The sequence below is a fragment of the Cottoperca gobio genome, chromosome 9 (assembly GCF_900634415.1).
Source record: "Cottoperca gobio chromosome 9, fCotGob3.1, whole genome shotgun sequence".
NCBI classification, from domain to species: domain Eukaryota; kingdom Metazoa; phylum Chordata; class Actinopteri; order Perciformes; family Bovichtidae; genus Cottoperca; species Cottoperca gobio.
The window spans coordinates 5,751,301-5,771,284 of record NC_041363.1 but is presented as its reverse complement, the minus strand read 5'-3'; the positions used below and the strand labels follow the sequence as shown (position 1 = coordinate 5,771,284).

At 44.4% G+C, this 19,984-nt stretch overlaps 1 protein-coding gene across 4 annotated transcripts; it reads right to left on the bottom strand.

The window, feature by feature from the left end:
• Positions 1 to 19,549, bottom strand: LOC115013347 (rapamycin-insensitive companion of mTOR-like). 4 transcript variants are annotated; one of them, XM_029439575.1, is made up of 38 exons: positions 19,491 to 19,549; positions 19,318 to 19,365; positions 17,709 to 17,806; positions 14,808 to 14,872; positions 14,426 to 14,557; positions 14,147 to 14,210; positions 13,325 to 13,451; positions 12,865 to 13,034; positions 12,286 to 12,353; positions 11,829 to 11,896; positions 11,635 to 11,717; positions 11,131 to 11,218; positions 10,488 to 10,578; positions 10,333 to 10,399; positions 10,148 to 10,228; positions 9,917 to 10,017; positions 9,611 to 9,776; positions 8,976 to 9,077; positions 8,843 to 8,889; positions 8,627 to 8,762; positions 8,310 to 8,509; positions 8,105 to 8,231; positions 7,408 to 7,572; positions 7,139 to 7,215; positions 6,944 to 7,022; positions 6,704 to 6,813; positions 6,518 to 6,605; positions 6,279 to 6,371; positions 6,037 to 6,143; positions 5,653 to 5,882; positions 4,381 to 5,473; positions 4,131 to 4,211; positions 3,322 to 3,581; positions 2,965 to 3,171; positions 2,698 to 2,862; positions 2,421 to 2,544; positions 2,055 to 2,193; positions 1 to 1,785 (listed from the first exon to the last, which is right to left on the bottom strand). In XM_029439575.1, the coding sequence occupies exons 1-38, from the start codon at positions 19,537 to 19,539 to the stop codon at positions 1,705 to 1,707; spliced, it is 5,277 nt and encodes a 1,758-aa protein (XP_029295435.1). In that variant the 5' UTR covers positions 19,540 to 19,549; the 3' UTR covers positions 1 to 1,704. The 4 variants fall into 4 exon arrangements, with proteins under 4 accessions (XP_029295435.1, XP_029295436.1, XP_029295437.1 ...); XM_029439576.1 differs by having other exon boundaries at positions 2,710 to 2,862; XM_029439577.1 differs by lacking the exon at positions 4,131 to 4,211.
• Positions 19,550 to 19,984: the final 435 nt, after the last annotated feature.

Sequence of the window (19,984 nt, the reverse complement as noted above, 5' to 3'; positions counted from 1 at the left end):
TTTCAAATTTTGTTTTATTAACAATGCATCCCTTTGATAGGATTGTATGTTTCTTTAAGGTCATCAATGCCCCCAAAAACATACTGTACACATTATACAAGGGAAACCACGATTCAGGCAAAAAAAACAAAAAAAAAAAAAAAAAACTTTTTAAATTATAAAACAGTCTTGAGGAAAAAATATAAATAACTTTTTTTTTTCTTCTCTGGTTGAGCTCACTCTATGGTACAGACATATAATCAATAGATCGGATCTGACATCACTCAGCTGATCTATGAATCATCTCTCTATGAGTCCATGTGTAGCAGCATTATAGCAAAAAACAAGCCAATGGAAACAGAGATCCCCCGTTTCCCTGGAAACCTTTTACAAATCCTTTCGTCGTCACACCGCCCCCTCCTCCATCTCAGCCAATGACAGACAGTGATATTGCATTGTGGAAACGGATTCAGGGGTAATTATATTCCTACAATGTAATGGCGACCTATTATTATTATTTTTTAAAAGTTTTACAAGCAAGAAACACGTTAAAGGTGACGTTACAACTTTGCCATGCGTGTTGCACATGCAGTGGAAGTGAAGCACGGAGGTAAGAAGGCATAGAGTTCAGTTGCTGCTGCTGGGCTTATGCAGGTTTTGGAGACGTCTGTGAGCAGAGTTTTGGTACTAAATCTGTAATGAATCAATCTACAAATAACTTGTATAACCGAGCATCTTTCCAAAAGACCGACCCACCTCATGAGGAGCTTACTAATAATAATAATAATAATAATAATAATAATAATAATAATAATAATAATAATAATAATAATGCAATGGCTGAAGAAAAACATTTTTAAAAAAAAGGTCCTACGCGAGTAAAGGATGGAATAAACTAGCATTAAATGACATGCTATTCTCCTCATGTACTGTGTAAGGGTGGCATATATAGTGCTTTAGAAAATACAATACTAGTGATGTTTGATTGTCTGAGATACAAGAAATAGAAAAGTAATTGGCTTTCTGTGCTGACAAAGAGGCTACAGGTTGTAGGAAGTGGTGAGGCAAGAGAAGCAAAAGCACGTTATCTGGCTAGAACAGATCACAAGTCGTGGGGGGAGGGGAGGGGGGGGGGGAACATGAACCAGGGAGGCTCCAGATGAGTTTTAAAAACAGCAGGACCCTTCTGTAGTGTTTTGTTTCATAAGGAGAAAAGAACGCGGGGGTGGGGGGGGGGGTAGACACAACAACATGCCTTATTCAATTCATTACAGAACAAATCTCTGCAGAGATAAAGTGTTGATTATTTTTTCTTTTAAACAAGTCTTTGTCTTAACGATCTCGTCGTTAAACGTTATGTTGAAGTATTATTGAGTGTTGCTTAAGATCTGCCCATCTGAAAACAGTATTTGGTTAAACTGCTCCCCCTTTTTCCTGTTAAAAAACAAACAAAAACAAAAAAGTCTTTACGTGTGTCGGGTTAACGCGTGTTCACAGATACCGACATCCTTCGTTTCCAAGAAAGACGAGCGATGGCCACTTCCTCCTCTTCCTCCTCTTCCTCCTCTTCCTCCTCTTCCTCCTCTTCGGCTCTGTTTTTGAGAAACATTCCAGACGCCTTCCTAAACTTACATATTATATTTTCTCAGTCGTTTCTTTTTCTTCTCCATGTTCGTGGGGGTGGCAGGAGCGGGGGCTGTGCAGAAAACACAAGGAGGAGGAGGATCAGGAATCTGCAGGAGGGTCACCATCCTCTTCAACAGGTTTTGGTAGCTTCGTCAGGATCGCCTCCGCTTCCTCGTACATCTGGAAACAAAACGGAAAGAGGACTGTTATACACATGGGGGTAGGAGACGCAAAGATGGGGAGTTTCAGACAATGTAGAGGGGGGTGCAACAACACATTATGTAATAAATGTGTATAACAAATGATTACATAATGCAATATTGTATTACTTTTGATTTAGTTATGAGTCCGTCATGACTGAATAATTAAAACGTATAACATTTTGTCTAGTTATTACATAAAGCGGTGTTATTAGATAATGTGCTGTAACGGGGGTTGTGATGTCTTACCGCCATGAATTGCACGTCCTGGAAGAGTTCCTGTATGAAGCGTCTTGAGGTCAGGCGAAACATACAGTGGGCTAAGAGGTGGGAAACCTCGGAGTACAGGCAGATGTCGTCAAACGCGTAGGGAAACTTCTCCTTTATCCTGCAGGGATAAGAGATTCAACAGCTGTTAAAAAACAACTTCTATTGTTCTGCAATTGATGAAAACATTTTAATACGCAACTATTTTGATAATCGATCAAGTAATCCTTCATGCCACTGTTCAGCCTCTCACATATGCAGATTCTCTGCTTTACATCATATTAAACTGACAACAGAGATCACAGATTAAGAATGAAGAGGAGGAATAAAGAGGAGCGAGAGCTTTACGTCAGTAGTCCTGTTTCGTGGCCTTTGGTTCCTACAGAGGAGCTGAGGTTGATGATGAGGCGGAGCACCTCCTTCCTCAGCAAGACTCGGGAGGCGGGGCCGTCTTCCGACATCACCTTGTTGCCTAAATGACATATAATGAATAAATAATCAATATTCACCACAATTTAATTGAAACAAAGTCATTTGACAAATGCAACATGCTTTTTGTTGTCGTGTAAAACTTGAAATTGTGATAAAGTCTTAAAAAACACCCCTGCAGGTTGTGGTTACTTACTCGCAGTCTTACCTATGACTATGTCAGCAGGTATCGGCGTGCTACAGTTTGAGCCCTGTGACACGGCGGCGTCGCTGCAGCCCGACACCCCAGAGAACTTGGACTGAGGCATCACCTCCAGACGATGGCCGCTCTGCCCTCCCCATGATGGGAAGTCGACAAAGTCTGGGGACAAAAAAAAAAAAGATCACTGGTTATATTCTGCACCGAGTTTAATGTAAAGGTCTGACTGTGTGTGTGTGTGTGTGTGTGTGTGTGTCTGCTCGCCTGTCCGAGGGTGTGTGCTGTTGATCTGTGGCTGTGTGGGGTATCCGAGGACGATGGCTCCTACACAGTAGAGGCAGTTTTCTTCGGTGTGTTCCTGCAAACCTGTCTCATCTGAACCCACCGTGTGGGTCTGGTTGTCTCCTCGACACACAATCAGCTCAGAGATACTGAACTGTTGCTTCAGTGATGGCAGAGCAGGACGATCACCTACACCACAAACACAACCATCTGTTTCTTTGAGTTTTGTAACCTCAGAGAGTTGTTATCTGCTCCATCTCATAGACAACAACCACCCGTTCCAAAATATCTTTCTTCTCACATTTCTGTGATTTCATTCTCATTAAATCGGACATTTACCGTCTCCATCGCCAAACATGAAGCGTTTCCGCTCTTCCGACGGCGGGCTGATCCTCTGCTGAAAGTAGGCCGAGTCTCTGATGTGGAACATGTCGTTGATGTCCATGGGCAGTGCCAGGCCAACATAGTCGTCGCTGCACCCGTAGGTGGCACTAGAGACCATTGAGCGCACTGAAGAGCAGCGGTGCAGAGTGCTTTGGTTGATGGGACTGAGAAGTTCCTCTTTATCCAGAGAGGCAAAACTAAGCGCCTTCAGAAACCTAGGGAGGGCAAGAGGAGAGGTGCGTGAGAGGATCCGGGGGGAGAAACTGGGACAGAAGAAAAGGGACCATGAGGAATAAGTGAAAGAAATGTTGGATAAAAGCACAGAGACACAGACTTCAGTGAACAGAGAGAGAGAGAAGGGAGCTGGGATCACATCTGGCTCTAAAGCAGCAACACTGCAGCAGCTACAGGTCAACTCACAGCCGAGGACGCGTGTGCATCCAAAGTGTGAGATCACTGTCTGAACGCAATGCCAAGCACATACCGTATTTGCATAGCTTTAAAATGCACTACTACAGGATGTAAGTACTGTGCAAGAGTGTTTATGTCACCTCATCCCATGTACACCTCTAGGAAGCTCTAAGAGGAGGGAACAACCAGCAACGGACCGATCTACAAGAGGTTTATTCACACTACGGGGCGACAGGAGTCAAAGCAATGACTAAACAACAGCAGCTGTAGTTTCTACTAAGCAGCAAGGACATATTTGTTTGAGTCTAGCAGCTACATCTCTACTAAGGAGGACACTGGGTAGGTCCACCCACCGCGGTACAAGTGTTCTGGACATCCTGCGGTATGGATTAAAGACGGTAGGTGCTGGACAGGTACCCCTCCTATCTGATATCCTGACAGACATAGAAGGTGCACAAAAAAAACACGCTCACACCTTTCATTACCAAGGACGACAGGCACAACTTCTCCAGGATGAGTAAACTTGAATTTCTTTCCATTCATGAAAAACTAATGAACACATTCATGCTTTCTGTCATGTTGTCCCTGGAGCAACGGTCTTACCTGCGAGGTGTTAACCTGGAGTCCAGGCTGCCGGTCTTCATGGTGATGGTGTCGGTGAACAGCACGTCTTTGGCTGGTGAAGCCAGCGCTTCACTGTGAGACAAGGATGGATGTATCCTCTGCTGCTGCAGCCTCTTCAGCGTAGCGTAGCCCAGGGCGTCCCGCGGGCTGGTGTACATGAAGCTGCAGTCGGCCAGGCTCTTGATGGTGGTTACTGAAGGAGACTTGAGAGACTGAGCTCGGCGGGGGAGAGTGTGCGAGGAGCCGGGCGGTACCAGAGAGACAGTGGAGGACTTGGACGTGGACATGTGGTTGGTCTGAGCCTGGGGGGTGAGAGAAGAGAGCGTTTTGACAGTCTTGGCTGACACCACTGTGTTGAGGCTCACACAGTCAGAGGAGTCGGGCTCGGGTTCGGGATTCTCTGGGTTTCCAACGGTCTCCCTGGAGGGGCTGGAGCTCATGGAGCTGATGCCGCTGGTTGTGGTGTCCGTGTTAAAGCTCTGGCTGCGGCTTTTAAACTGAGTACCTCCGCCGCCTCCTACAACATTTCCTCCGCTTGACGAGGAGCCGCCGTCTCCCGCTAGACGCTCTCGGCTGCTCTGCTCCCTCTCCCGGCTGGGCTGCTCCACGGCGCCATGCCCTCCGAGACCACTCAGTCCGAGGCCTGAGCCCCCCCCCTTGGCCAGTCTGCCATCCACGAGCTGCTCCTCGGAGCCCCCCCTCGTCCCGACAAAGGATGTCTCCAGGCTGACTGTGGGACTCTTCGGCATTCCTCTGCCATTAAACACAGGGGTGAAGACGTCCTGGTTCGGGCTGTAGATAGACGGCTCCGTTACCGTCCTGGTCCGCCTCATGCTCCCCATCTTGAATTCAGTAGGGGTGCGAAAGCCTGAAGGGGTCTTGGGGTCGCTGGTGGAGCGCAGCTTCTTGCTTGGGAGGGACAGGGTGTTGAGTAAGCGAGTGCGAACGAAGCGTGTGGAGGCCAGGATCGTGAAGGGGCTGCGGTCCTTGACTGGTTTGGAGTGTAGAAAGTAAGAGGGCTCGTCTGATTGGTCCGGAACATCACACTTGTCATCGTCCAGGATGTACATGTCTGAGAGAACAAGCAGTGGAAGAACACAATAGGAGCACAAGAGGGCTAGTGTACAATACATACAGTGAACTATATGTTTACTGAACATAGTGTATTTGAATCATACGCAGACAGTAATTACATTTGTACGCTCAATTCAGTAAATAGCTAAGCTGTTGATTTCATTACGTCCAACATACTTGGTTGAGACTCGCTCTCGCTGTTGTGGCGCGAGCTGGTGGACTCAGAGTTCAGACTGAGCGTGCTCGGTACCGAGGAGAGTTCGGAGGTCAGCTGTGCGTCAACCTCCTCTGGAGTGACGGGCCACAGCGTCCTGCGACTGTGTCTGACTGCATCCCAGCCGTACTGCTTCAGCACCTCGCAGCCCTGCCTGGTCTTGGAGATGACCCCCAGCACATAAACACAAGTCCTGTGGATGGGAGAGGACGGTTAGGAAACACACTATGAAATATGTGCCATTGCTTGATTTTGAAGTCTAGGTCAGTGTTTCTCAAATGGGAGATACGAGTACCCCCCCAGGCCTGGCCTTGAAGGGGTTATTTGTGTGGAAATGATAAGCGTACCCTCGTACTGACAGCACGTCACAGTTCTGAGCCAATGACAGGATGTCAGGAATGACATTCTCCTCCTGCAGGAGATTCAGACCCCAGTTTGAAGAGCCAATGTTGCCCTGCATGAGAAACAACACACACCATCAGAACCATCTCTTTGTAACTATCATTATTATTATTATTATTATTATTATTATTATTATTATTATTATAGCGACAGAGTAACTGAGGTGATATAAATTGAAGGCACTTACGAGAGCCCAGAGAGCAGCCTTCAGCTGTTTAATGCCCTCCCAGGTGTCCAGCATCGGGGAGCGAACTGAGTAGCTGAGGTCAGGAACCACACTCTGGGAGGAAACCAGAAAAAGATTAGGTTAGGAAGAAAGGCCGCTTAATCTGCATAACCCACCGCTGAACAGAGACGATAATGTAGATAATTAGAAAAGAACAGAGTGTGCTGTGGAAAAGCCAAGAGATAAACTGAAGCAGTTACCTGAGACTCCAGTAGATGGCAGCCTGTCTTGTCGTGGACCAGCTGACCATACAAGTGCACAGGGAGATAGACATTTGGTCTTTGTAACCTGCAGACACAAACAGAGAAAATTAAATTAAAATACAATTGTACCCAGCCGAGGGCATCCTGTAGCTCGTCAGGTGACGACACACTCCGGCTCCTCACCTTTGGTTGCTGCGTCTGACGTAGTTGTCTCCATCTACAGGTTTGCGGTAGGTCGTCAGTGCTTCGTTGAGCTGCTCCTCTACCAGGTCCACGTACTTCAAGTTGTATTCCTGCAATCAAAGTACGCATTTAGGTCAAAGAGTAAAACACAAGCCTCTAATAGTGTGTGTGGTCTTATTATAATATCCAAAAGTAGCCGGATTGAATTTATTCAGCTGCATGCCCACATCCTGATTTTACCTTCTGCCATTTGTCCAGCTGTTTGCTGACGTACCCCCTCTCATTGAGGTAAGAGAAGCCTTTAGGAATGGATAGGAACCTAAACAGCAGAAAAACAAGACGTACAGCGTATTGAAGAAAGCTGCTGGACAACGTAAAAGACTGAAACGTATCATTAACGCATGTGTGCTCAGCAGCGCTGTGGTAAACACCCACCTGAGGAGCAGCAGGAGGCCCTTGTCCCCCAGGTGGGACAGAGCTGGTTTCAGCTGGATTAGAGCGTGGAGGTTGGCCTGTGAACCAGCGCAGCACAAGTCAGACAACAGGAAAGGTAGACAGACAACACTGTCAGAGAAACACTTGCATGACATTACATTAATAATAATAATAATAATAATATATCCATTAACACGAGGGAAGAATGCATCCTAATCTGACAAACTCCTACTGTACTGACAGTACTCTCTGTGATTTACAGTCGTCACCTTGTCCTCGCAGGCCTCGTCCAGTATGTCCAGAGCCTCCATGGACACCGCCTTGCTGTGGTCGTGAAGCTGCGTGACCAGCAGCTCCATGCCCCAGCTGCTGAAGAACTCCACGCTTGCACGCAGCAGCACACGGAGGTGTTTGGTGGCATACAACCTGCACACCTGCTCAGCAGGACAAGAAGCATTGTGTGAGGAAGAGGGGCCATTAGGATGTCACTAACATGGACTGTATGTGCAGGAACAATGCAGTGACGTGTGCATGATCTTGTATCTAAAAGATGCACCGATCGAAACCAGTCTCGTATTTTTTGTCAGCAAAATTCACACACACACACACACACACACACACACACACACACGTGTGCTGCATGATAGCAACACAGACTTTACAGCCACACACACATCATATCGACTGAGTTGAAGTTCTTCAGTGTGAGTCAAGAAGATTTGTAACACTGGCAAGTCCAAAATAAGCTGCGGAGGAACAACCTTAAAAACATTTGGAACAACTTTGAGAGAAGGTTCTGTGACTTTGTGCCGATTCTGCAGAAAACGTAACACATTTAATATATGTCACGTATGCTGTCAATGGAAGTTCTTATAAAGAAAATTGGATAAGATTTAGATTTAAGAAGACAATGGGTGCATCTGTTTGTATTTGCTTCGTCCCGCCCTGTTGCTGTTGCGCTCTTACATCGGTCGCAGCAGTGAGGATCTTGGAGAGGATCACTCTGGCCAGACCGTCTCTGCTGTAGTCCAGTGTGGATACAGCAAGTTTCAGCACAGCATCCTGGTTCTTCACAGAGCACAGATTCAGCAGGCTGCAAAGAGCAGAAAACAAGAGTTGTTAGCAGAACCTACATTTAATGTCAATTCATCAAACAAGTCTTTCCACTCACCACTGAAACAGGCCACATTTCTCCAGCAGTTTGACTCCCTGCGGGTGTGCAGAGAGTGTCCCCAGGAAGAGGAAGTAGTGTTGGCTGAGTGTGGTGAGCAGGCCGTTACTCTGCAGACAACGCTCAGGCTTCAGCCCTGAGGACGAGGAAAGCCATGACACCATGTCCTTCACCAGGTCCTCGAGGTAACCCTGGCCGTCCTGGTGACGGAGGGAGGAGGAGGAGGAGAGAGAGGAACGACACGAGAGGCAAGTTAGAAAATGTCAAGAAAGGTAAAACAGGAAAGCACATTTTAGTGTGTAGGTGCAGACTTCTACCTCATCCGATTCCATGAGGAACTCGATGAACTGACAGCCAACCACAGTGAGTTGTCTGGCTTTTGCGTGATCCAACGCCAGCCCTGCGTACAATTTACTACTTGGCTTATAAAAGTATAGCAGCCTCCGCACAAACCTGCATCACACAGAAAACGTATTTAAAACAAGAACTTAGAAACCAGTTCAAATGTTGCACTGGGTCGATATGAGTCTTACTTGTGCATATGTTCATCTTTGTTGTTCCTGAGGTTTACATGTGGCCACTGGAAGAGAAAACACAACTTTTAACCATCAGAAGGGAAAAGTTATTGACATGCAGGTCTGTGGAGCTGCATGAGAACAGCCTGACCTTAAGGATGGTGGCGATCAGCAGCCAGTTCCACTCCAGGTTCTGCTTGTGGTTGAGAATGTGACTGTCTCTCAGGTTCAACATCAGTGCTTCTTCTGTGTCCTGAACACAAACACGGAAAACATTGATTAGACGATGGAAATGTTTTGTTTTCTTCCTACTGTGCAAGGTAAGAAGCACCTGCTGAGAGCGTAACAATATCTGCTTTACATACAGCTGTGTGTTTAGCTGAGCTTAAGACAAACACTGAAAACAAAGAGAAACAGTTAGTTTAGCTTGAAAAAATGTAAACGTAAGTTCATTAAACAACATTTTATATTACATTTTTAATGCAAAGATTACGTTAAGTGTGAAAAGGAAGCTAGCTCCAGTATTAAATAACATATGTAAATGTATTCATGGTTGAAAACAACGCCAACAAAATAGCATCGACATCAGGAAGAATATGTTTCGATCTACCTTCAGCGTTGTTTTTAAGCTAAGTTTAACACCTCAGTCCTTTTTACTGAACACACAAGAGATGAATTTGTGGAGGATACAATAAAAAATAAGCTTATTTCCCAAAATGTATTCCTTTAAACATATTAAACGTGTCGCTGAGGCACAGAGGTCAGCTAAAGCATGTTGATATTTACCTTAATGGCATAGATGTCCCTGTGGACACGCGAGTGGGACTCTCTGCGGTTATGTGACGACACAGACTTGCGGATGATGTGATCCAGGTACAGACTGTGTGGTTTCAAACCTTTCTTCTTCTTCTCATGGAAACGCTTCAGATTGTTGACTGCTGCACTTGCCCGACTGGAACATAACAACAAACACGGGGGACGTTTGAAAACTTTAACATGCATTCATAATATGTTCTATTCACAGATCACTTCTGTGTCAGCGTATCTTTATGTGAATACATGCTGTAGTTCTGCACGTCTGAGTGTACTCACAGGCGTTTCTGCTGTGCGATGTCAAAGGAGGCTGCCATGTTGATGAGGGTGGGGAGGCAGTGCAGGTGGTGACTGTGGGAATGTGGAAGGATGGTGTTTGCCTGAACAACACAGACGAGAAGATGCATTCATTATTGGAATCACAATCATTTGACTGATGCAATGTTTATTTTCGCAGTGACGCACAAGAAAGATTATAGGATGTACTTTTTCAGGAGATTTTAATATTACCATGTGTAGAAGTTCTCCCAAGAGGATGGTGGCTCTCACAGCAAGCTGATCGTCGCTGCTGGTCACGACTTCGACAAGTCCCTGCGGTGACAAAAGTGGCGAAAGAGAACAGGATACAGTTTAATACGATCAGAGAGAGGCCGTGAGGTGCGACACCCCTAAAAAAACCAGCTGACTCAGCTCACCTCTAACAGCCCACTGGAGATGAAGGCAGAAAGAACAAACGCCAGGTAGTTGTCCATCAGATCCGGCCTAATGAAGCAAACAGAAAAACATCATTTCATGCTAACGTAAACACCGACAGCCTAGTCCACTTCTATTCTCTCATATCATCTCTCACCTGGAGCGGGCCCGGTGGGGGAGGATGACTTTGGCCTCAGCAGCAAGAAACCCATCGGACAGTCTCCAGGTGTCCTGGAACCTGGCGGGGTCTGAGGAAGAGCAGAGCAAAGAGCAGCTTACACTCGCTGTGCGTCGGACATGTGCACTGATATGTTATGTTAACAACTCATCCAAGTATCACAACATTAAAGTAACGTAACTTTGGATTACTCAGAACCAAATAACAATAATAACTTTTATTTAGGGGATGCGCTGCATGGTTAACCCCCCCCCCCCCCCCAGGTAGTGCCTGTGAGTGAGGACTAAGATAAAAGAACGATTCTTCCTCTATATTTGCTGTTACCTGCCGTTATTACTTTTTCTACCGGCAGCAGAGGAAACACATTTTATAACGGGAACATAATCTGGTTTGTTCAGAAAGTGACACCACGTTGTATTCTAATCACATAAAAGGCGTTCCACGTATTCCTTTACTCCCCACGCGTGACTTTGGCGTACGCTTTCTGTCATCATCATACCAGGTCACATAGCCAAACTGCAATAACATATTAAATACTGTATGTAAAAAACACCCGGATCACCAAGCAGCTGGGAGGAAGTACACAAATGGATTGTAAAGATACAAAAGATTTCTCTCTCACCAACACTTAGAAGAGCTTCCATGAAGTCTTGAGTTACAATGGGCACAGGGAGCCTGAATATCTCATATAACACCTCCAGCAAGCCTTTCTGCAGGGAAAATGACATCACAGCAGTCAGAGACACATTTGATCGCACAAATTACATTTGCGAGTGCTCAAAGGAGCCCTTCTAACGTCTCAGCGTCGTGGCGGTTCAGTACAATACTCATGTTATTGAGGGACGCCGTAATTCTTTATCGATTCCACTGGAGAGTGAAACTACATGATGATCTGTCAGTGAGCTGCCCTGCAGATACACCTCACTCTGTGCTCTGATACTCCAACAGGCTTGTTTCATGTTTGATTTACTTACAAAAGTTTCTTTATTTATATGTTCATACATTTATAGAAGAATCAGATAAAATAGTGTATGTCGGCCTATTACAGAACTATTTATTATCTATGTATTTTAGTGATTTATTGGTTTTGTGAACATAAACTTAATTCTTTTGTTTCAACACTCACCCTAACTTCCATATTTGGTATGCAAAGTAAGCCAATTAAAGATTGGATTCCAGAATTTCCAGCCTTGCATAGGTTGATAATCCCTGAGTAAAGAAAGAGACACAAACAGTGAAGCACAAATCATTTAAAACAAGTCTATTTAGTTACAATCCTCACTTAAATAACTGCGTTTATTAATACATTCAAGTCCTTACCGGACCAGGAGCGAAAGGCCGCCACTATGGCCATTCTACTGGACAAGAAGCGAGCCTCTCTGTCCTCCCTGTGAACACGAAGACACACACATTAAAAACAGGACACCATGTTCCAGACACACAGCTGTCGATATGATCTGTGTACAGCCGCTTTTCACACAGCATTCGAAATGAAACCACAAAACAAAAGGAATAAAATGGAAACCACTGATGGAATTCAAGGAGAACCACAAAAATATATGTTTTTATATAAAAGCAAGTGTTTCAGAGGATTAAGGATTATTGTGATAACAAGGGTCACATCCCAAAAACACAATACAAACCCTCAACGCATGGTGTTAGTTACCAATGTGGAAACACAGCCAACGGTAAACACAGGGAAATGTCAGAACACTATCTTCTTTGTTTCTACTGTAACAGTGACACTCTTCACACACACACACACACACACACTCACTTGAGTTGCCCTTCAGCCGTGTCTGCGTTGTGACGGTAGTGAAAATCTGTGAAAGGTGCAAGGATTTGCTGGAGGACACACACACACACACACACACACACACACACACACACACACACACACACACACACACACACACACACACACACACACACACACACACACACACACACACACACACACACACACACACACACACACACACACGAGAAGGATGAGAACAAAGTACAACAGACTTTAGAGCTCATTCCTTAATTAGCGCACCCTTGCCTTGAATAAAATGACAGATTTCTCTACACATTTGGGATAATGTACACAACACAACTAAATATATAACATAGGTCGTGTAATCTTGTCTCATGTAACATCCATGTGTATGTTATGACTGTGTTGATGAGATGTTTCTGTCCCAGGCGTCTGTTTACTGACAATAAGTCTTTAGAGAACTGCCGTAACTGATTACTGTAAGCTCCATAACCTATGGCTGCTAATCCGGACTGGAATGACTCTCTGCACACTGGCTCATGTATAAACAGCAGCCTCCCCTGAATTCATATCCGTGTGTGTGTGTGTGTGTACCTCCAGTTCGACGTCAACACGCACGTACTGGCGGGTACGTGGGTGGTTGAGTAGATGGAGGATGGTGGTGATCAGAGCTTCGTTGATGCGACTCAGCTGACAGTCAATCACACTCTTCAGGATGGTGCTGAGACCTCCACGTTTGGCCACCACCTCTGGGTTCTTCAGGGCTGCAGCGGTCACACAGAAATATTACAGGCTTTTCATACGTCTTCAGAACAAACTAAGTACGGCTGAACGGCACAGCATCCGAATCTTGATTTAGAATTCGAATTGCAAGCTTATGAATGAAGCTCTGAAGCTTCTATTAGTTACAGCCCAAAACCTATTTCGCTAATTATCTTTTGTCCACTTTTGTCCAGCTTCCCGGGGACTCCTCGTAGACCACTGCGTGTGCAGACTTATCGATTCTTTTACATCTGCGTTGTGTTTCTCCATCTCAAAAAGGCAAAGTGCTCACCTAGCTCACAGACGATGGCGATGGCGGCGCGGACCATGCGGTCTCTCTCCTGTAGTCCATCAGTTCCCACGGCAATTAGAGAGTTAGCAACAGAAGAGGGGAACAGCATCGCATTGACAGTGATAATCTACAGAGGGAGGGAGAGGAGGGAAACGCGAGTCATCAAACATGTCCGGGCAAACAGAGATAACTCAAAAGAGATTTTTTAAACGCAAAACTAGTACCTGAATGCATCGTTAGTGGGGCCGCCCCCTCATAGTCGACTTAGATTTCTTTAGTCGTAAGTCCTTTTTTAAATGACTTATACTCGAGACATTTATGAGCCCATCTCTGGTAAACATAAGGTTTGAAGTGGTGCTTCTGCATAATTCTTTGTGGAGAAAAGTGCAACGGATCTGTCCCTAATTCTGACGGGAACATATCGCAAAATTTACATTCCAAGAAGCGATAACAAAAATGTATTTTATCATAACGGCCTTGATTCATGGAATGAACACGAGAGTCTACCCTGATTCTCTGTGTGTGTGTGTGTGTGTGTGTGTGTGTGTGTGTGTGTGTGTGTGTGTGTGTGTGTGTGTGTGTGTGTGTGTGTGTGTAGAGAGTTTACAGTAAACTACAGAAAGGGCTATAAATAACTTTGCCTGCAGACGTGTGCAAAGCGTCCACACACTGACTGCTCTCCCAATGATCTTTCTGCTGGCACTAAGGCTGAGCAGTGAGGGATGAGGGCACATTTCTCCCGCAGTACGACAGCAACTGAATCAATTACAGAAAAGCAGTGGAGGTATTGAAATAACATTTAAGAAATACATATGAGCTTACCTTTCGGACTAGTCTGAGCGCCTGAGTCCTCTCCCCCTCATTGCTCTGCTGGATGTCAATGCATCTAAACAAGCACACAGGCGTCATTAGTCCTTTCCTTATGACCACAGCCAGCACGCAGAACAACAAATGTGTCAGAGGGAGAAAAACAAGTGTGACTGAAGCATAACATTTCAAAAGGAACTGGCAAACGTGACGATTTGTCTTTGATTCACAAAAAGAAAAGTCTGCCAGACGTCACTTTTCCACCCGACAGGTGCAGTCAGAGCAGGATCTCACCTGGCTATCAAATAGTCCACCTGAAGTCTGAGGACCTTCTGCAGCACGGTGGTGTCTCTAATGAGGTAGCGGAGCGCCCGCAAACCTGCAGCACGCACTTCCTTAGCCTCATTCAGTAGAGCTAGTCGCAAACTGGAGGTTAAACATCAAACAATTAGATGAAGCAGACGGGACATTACGTACGATTGAGAATATACAAACTGTCGCCATTTCCTGTGTGTTCTTTCATAAACATGAGGATTTCAAATAAAACCTCATTAAATGGAGATCATTCCAGCTGATCATCCACAGTACCTGATGCATAATGAACAAGCCAATGAAATGGAAACAGAGCACATGTCGATAAGAAGGTACTATACAGTAAATAACTAACAACACTTACCAAACGATGATTTCTTCGTACGTAAACCCAAAGTTTTCTTCGCGGTGACTAATGCTGCATAGCAGCTATAACACAGAGACAGAACAAAAACTGTATTAATTCATTTACACCAGCAATGCTTTAATGGCTTTGGTCAAAGATAAAAGTAAGCGTAGCTCTGGTAGAACTAGAGACCATCTAGGTGTTTATAAGTAAACAAAGATTCATCGATTAGCTAGTAACTATTAAATGAATGGCCAACTATCAGTTTCAGTAATTAGATATTTAAAAAGAATTAACAATTCCCTGATTTCAGAACCTTAAATGTGAATATTTTCTGGTTTCTTTTCTCCTTTATGAAACTGGATATCTTCAAGTTGTGGACATTTGAGGATTTCATCTTGAGCTTTGGGAAACACTGATCGACATTTTATAGATCAAATAACTAATCCAGAAAATAATCGTCAGATTAATCAACAACGAAAAGAATCGTGAGTAGCAGCCGGATTTATTTGGGAGTTCAGCAACTCACGGCCGCCCTCCTTCACCTGAGGAGTTTAACAGAGTTCAAGTCAAATAATCATCAAACCTCCTGACTATCCAATCCAACAAACAACACAACAACTAGCTGCAGGCTGCTGCAGGAGCCATGCAGGTGTGTTTGTTGTATTTCTCCACTTGTCTGTTACTGCATAATGTTATGCTTTCACTGGCGGTAGATGGAGGTTATAATCACGAAAGCGTCGGTGCAACACATTCACGGGTCCAGGAGTGGGTGTCAGCTTGTGTCACGTCCACCACTTGTTGTTTTTGAGTGCGTGTCGTGCGCTTGCATGTATTGGATAGAAGAAACACGAAGGTGATAACAGAACATGGACCCTGTTATTTTAGCAGGAATTGCCACTTTTAGCCGTTCCCTCACCACTGGTCCCCCCCCCCCCCCCGTCATTAACAGAGGCACACACACATCTGGTGTACACAAGATTTAAATTCTATGTAAACAAAAGCATCCTTCAGCATCAGTCCAACATAAGAAGTTATCGTGACAGACCAGCCAATGAGGGAATTAAACAAAGTAACTTTTGTGTGACTTCTTCCTTAAAGCTGAACGTCAATCTCTTCCCTGCATCATCATAAACCACAGAGGAAAGCCGGAGGAGAGACAAAGCATGATGGGACGGGTGATGATAAGGCATGGCGAGTAGGGGGTCGTTTTAAACCAGCTGTGATGTCAGAGCTCCAGCAGGCAGGAGGAAGGGAGAGGGGCATTTGACACTCTCTGGGTAGGATTAAGTCACCCTCACTGTCCTGGAACCCTTATAAGGAATCAGAGGCACGGTGCTCTCAGATGTATACACAGAGACACGCACACACACGCCATGGCTATTACCCTCCTGTCCGTTGTAAACAAGAGAGTTCGGTGTACGGCAGGCCAACACTCAGCTTTCAGCTTCAATACCAGCTGCAGTTTCCTGAAGGCCAGATCTCATTGGCTGCACTGCCACCAACGATGGGTTAAAATATTTCAGACGTGGTTTAGGGGCGACGGGTTGCTCAGCTGAAATCAGCAAACGTCTGGGCAGGAATCAGTGGCCCGGGTTGTGTAAATGGCTGCGACATTTCTCAATGAGGTGATGGTAAGAAAAAAATACTGTCTGCAAGTTTTCCCCTCATTCTTAACTTTCCGTTTTGCAAGACATTTACTCTTTTTCTACCCCCCTGTTATTCCTGTTGCAAATAACAGGAAGGCTCGAGACTATGCAAGCATGTGTTGGGAGGAAGGCAGAGAAACATTCTGCAGAGGTCACTAGTCCATCACAGGCTGACACCGGCCGTGTTCGCACTAAGTGAAACACTCTAAAACCACTGTTGACATGTAAAAATAACTTCCATCTGCTCTGGTTCCAAGAAGAAAAACATCTTTCTATTCGCACGGATACTGAGAAAGAAAAGTTATAGCTCTAAATCTTCTGGGACTGCAACTAAAGATCATTCTTCATTAATCATTTGGTATAAAATGCCAGTTTCTCCAAGTCCAAGGTGATGTCAGTAACTCAAAGATATTCAGTTTAATATGATAGAAAACAAAGAAAAGCAGGAAATCTCCATATTTGAGAGTTTGTAAACATTTCTGTCATTTTTGCATGAGAAATTACTTTTCCAGTTAACGGATTATTAAAAAACGTTATTTGTATGTTGACTGATTAATCGAATGGTCGACTAATCAGCTCTAAATTCTTCCTCTTCTTTCATTTGCAAACAATAACTCTGTGCATCACAGCCGTCACCTGCTGATAAGTGCGACTGACACAGCTGTCTGTTCTGATGCTTCCTACTATTATGGTGATCACGGTTTCAGTTTCCCTGCACACACACACACAACTTAGTTGCTTTCACTGACATGAGAGACATTTGGATGTACAGTATGTACCGGGAAATCGTTTGCTTTTATATCAACATTGCAGTGCCAATCTGAGAAAAGAAAAGCGGCGACATTTAAAACAGTCTAATGGAATAAAGTTGGGGAAAAAAATAGACATTTTAGAAATGTGGTTAACAAGAACAATAACTAAAGATTAGGAATCTCAGGATCCAAAATCAGAGAGCTGCTCTTGAAGCACATTAGGTCAGAGCACTTTCCCATCCCTAGAGCTCCTGTTACATTCACTGTCAGCGTCACAATGACAGGCACAGCGAGGCCTGCTGGCAGCAACACCCGAGAGGAGAGTATCAAGGAGAGGTTAGTGGTGACACTACAGAGGGAGGGGGGGAGGAGCACAGCTAGTCAATCTTTATAGATATATGAAAAGCTGCGTGTTTGTATCCACAGCTTCAACAGGGTTTTCATGTTCAAATTCATTCAATCTCAGTGTTGTGTTGTCAACACACCCGGGTAAAAGCGTCACAACGTGACAGCGTTACCTTTATGAAGTTGTTCAGGTGGCCCAGTTTTCGCATGTTACTGACTCCGTGCGGTTTGGCCACATTTTGAAGGATTTCACGGAAATTTTCTGATGGTTCTGTCGGAGAAAGAAAAGGAAATACAATGTAACTAAGACAAGCATTTAGTCTTATTGCCATAACATCGGTCGATGGACCATCATTTATATGTTGCAGGAAGGAAGTTGGTTTAGCTGGTCGAACTAATTTAGTGTGTACAGTCAAAACAAGGTCTAGATAGTAAAAGCAAGACTTGAGCAGGGAGGTGTTTTGTGTTTTCAGTTCCTTCCGATGATTATGTGCTTCTGTAAAGCGAACTGTTCTTCAAAAAAAAGACAAAACAAAAGTATTCTCTTGCCAAGAATCAGTGCCTTAACGGTAGCTTAGTTTGAAACCACTTCCATATACTGCATTTCAACAAAAAGATAAATGCTGCAGAAACTATGAATACACCAGCTTAATGATTTGCATACAATATTTTCTCCTTGGCAACAATGTTCACCAGAGGATGAGCTAGATTTAGTGTTAGTCATCATTCAAAACCATAACTTTAAACACGAAAAAACAATTAAGAGTTGAAATTATTTTCTTATTGCTACACTAACTACTCTGTGATGATAGTTTTGAAGAAATTAAACAAGCATTGATTGCATTTCCAGCCAATCTGATGTGACCAAAGGTCCATTAGTTGACAGGAATCATGAAACTATTTTGAGCATGTATAAGAATGCGTATGCAAAGACTCCAGGGGGTTATGATCTTGCACCTTTGGGAACAGATATGGTTTGATCTTCAGTTTTAGGATTGTAAAAAACTAAAAACTCTTGTGACACACTTAGCGCACACGCAGTCTGACCTGACCTCTAGTTATTTTTGCAAATCCACGATGAAACAGATCACAGATTGAGCGTACCCCCATCCTTCTGTAGGGGCTCAAATCATATCAATGGGCCTAAAATACAGTTGGCTTTTTATGCTGCATTCATCTGCAATTTCGATAGTGCATGGTTTACTCGCTTATATTATAAAATGAGATCAGCTGGTGCCTGGGTCCAAAAGACTGGGACAGAAAGCCGCTGCTGCATATAAACAAAGTGGTATGTGCTGCTGCTGCTGCAGGAGTGCATCTGAGCAGGCTGTGCAGCTGTGTATCAGTGATACACTGGAGAAAAAACACCCTGCGCTCACTAAATGCTACTCAGCTAACAGCCTTGAAACCCAATTTCTTATGCAGCCAGCGATGACCAATGCATGACTACAGCACTTATGGTTGGCTGACTAAATAACAGGCTATCTTGCCCACTCTCACCAATCAAAACAACAGAGCATCGTCATGACTGGTTAGCTGTGGCAGCTAGCTAACGCTAACTCAGCTAGTTAGTTAGCTCGCTACCGCCTGTTATTATGATCTCGCTAGCAATGTTATTAGACAAAACAGAAAGGGAAAAATGACGAAATTACAACAGTAGTGGCAGGACAAGTGCACGGACTTTCAGGGGTTTCACTTCATAGAGCTAGTGTTTGCAGAAGAGCTCCTCTTCCATTTTGAACAATAATCGCTTTCAGGGTGATGTGATGAAGCTCTGCTTACCTCTGGTCAGATCCAGCGGTACGTTTTCTTCCCCGCTGTCATTCCGACCTGTCAAAAACACGCACAAAGGACATGGTGGGGGGTCACGCCAGGGTCATCAGGTGCCTGAGGAAATCTAGTTTTGCAATATACCACTATAACAGGTATCACTGAATCGAGTTTTTCACGCTTACCTCGCATCCGAAGACTCCGGATAGGACGGCCGCGGAAGCTGGCCGCCATGTTTCCAGGAACATACACAACACCGGAAACTTCGCGGCTTCTCGCGAGAGAAGGAAACAGACAACGGGGGTTGTCGCGACATAGCTGCAGCAGACCTCCCACAGACCTGAGATCAGATGGATGCTCCTTAATTAATCCCCTCAAGTCTTACCAGGGGTAAAAACATCAATCTGTCTCAGATATAAGATTATTTTTTTAAATAGAGGTCAAATTTAACTCCACCTCCAATCATGAATTTATGGTTTATGACTTTTTTTATTGTTGATTGAAAAAGTCACAATAATTCGTACAGTAAATGTATGCATAGACAAAGAATAAACCATAAACAAGGTGTTGATCAATTTGTCCAATGTAGCATACCAGCAAGTTAATTAACCCTTAAAAAATCTTTAAAGAGAAAAATGTATGTGTCCAAAAACTGCCATACAATTATATATTCGTATTA